At 60.7% G+C, this 794-nt stretch overlaps 1 protein-coding gene across 1 annotated transcript in view; it reads right to left on the bottom strand.

Moving 5' to 3' along the window:
• Positions 1–314: 314 nt before the first annotated feature.
• LOC104840059 overlaps positions 315–794 on the bottom strand; it is a 2,958-nt gene continuing 2,478 nt past the window's right edge. The window contains exon 4 of the mRNA XM_010580734.1: positions 315–513. Coding sequence (XP_010579036.1) covers positions 315–513 — 199 coding nt within the window. The remainder of the gene's footprint in view (positions 514–794) is intronic.

The following is a 794-nucleotide window of genomic DNA, read 5'->3' as shown; positions in this document are numbered from 1 at the left end:
TTGATCCCCTTGCCCCTCTGTTTTTCCCTACTCCTGTTCCTCCCCAAACCACCCACACCTCTCTCTTGTCCCGCCTTTGGTTCCTCCCCTAAACATCCCCAAAGAAGTCCTGTGCCACCCGCAACCGCTTTTCCCGTGCAGCCCAGAACGTGTCCCACTGTTTGGCAGCCACTGCCTCAGTCTGAGAGATGATCCGGAGAGCTGCTCCCCGTGGCTCACGGTGGTGGGTGTGTCGCCTGGACGCTGGGGCTGAAGGCTCTGCCGGGACAGCCCCGGCAGGAGCCCGAACAAGGTGCTCGTGCCCTCTTTATGTATTAAAAGGCTGCAGTAAGGTCTCCCTGGAGCCTTGCCCTCGCCAGGCTGTACAACCGCAACTCTCTCAGGCTTTCTCCATAGGAGAGCAGTTCCAGCCCTCTGAGCGTCTTTGTGGCCCTCCGCTGGACCGGCTGGAACAGGTCCTTGTCTTTCTTGTACTGGGGACCCCAGAGCTGGATGCGGTCCTCCAGGCGGGGTCTCACCAGAACAGAGTGGAGGGGGAGAATCACCTCCCTCAACCTGCTGGCCACGCTTCTTTTGATGCGGCCCAGGACACGATTGCCTTTCTGGGTTGCGAGTGCACATTGCCAGCTCACGTCCAATTTGCCACCCACCAGTACCCCCACGTCCTTCTCCGCGGGGCTGCTCTCAATCCCTTCATCCCCCAGCCCATATTGACATGGGGGATTGGCCCTGCCCGGGTGCGGGACCTTGCACTCAGCCAACCGAACCTCGTGAGGTTCGCACGGGCCCATCCA

This window comes from Haliaeetus leucocephalus, unplaced genomic scaffold (genome assembly GCF_000737465.1).
Source record: "Haliaeetus leucocephalus isolate CR32 unplaced genomic scaffold, Haliaeetus_leucocephalus-4.0 Scaffold730, whole genome shotgun sequence".
Classification (NCBI taxonomy): domain Eukaryota; kingdom Metazoa; phylum Chordata; class Aves; order Accipitriformes; family Accipitridae; genus Haliaeetus; species Haliaeetus leucocephalus.
The sequence above is the reverse complement of the archived record's forward strand: the minus strand, read 5'-3'. Positions and strand labels throughout refer to the sequence as shown.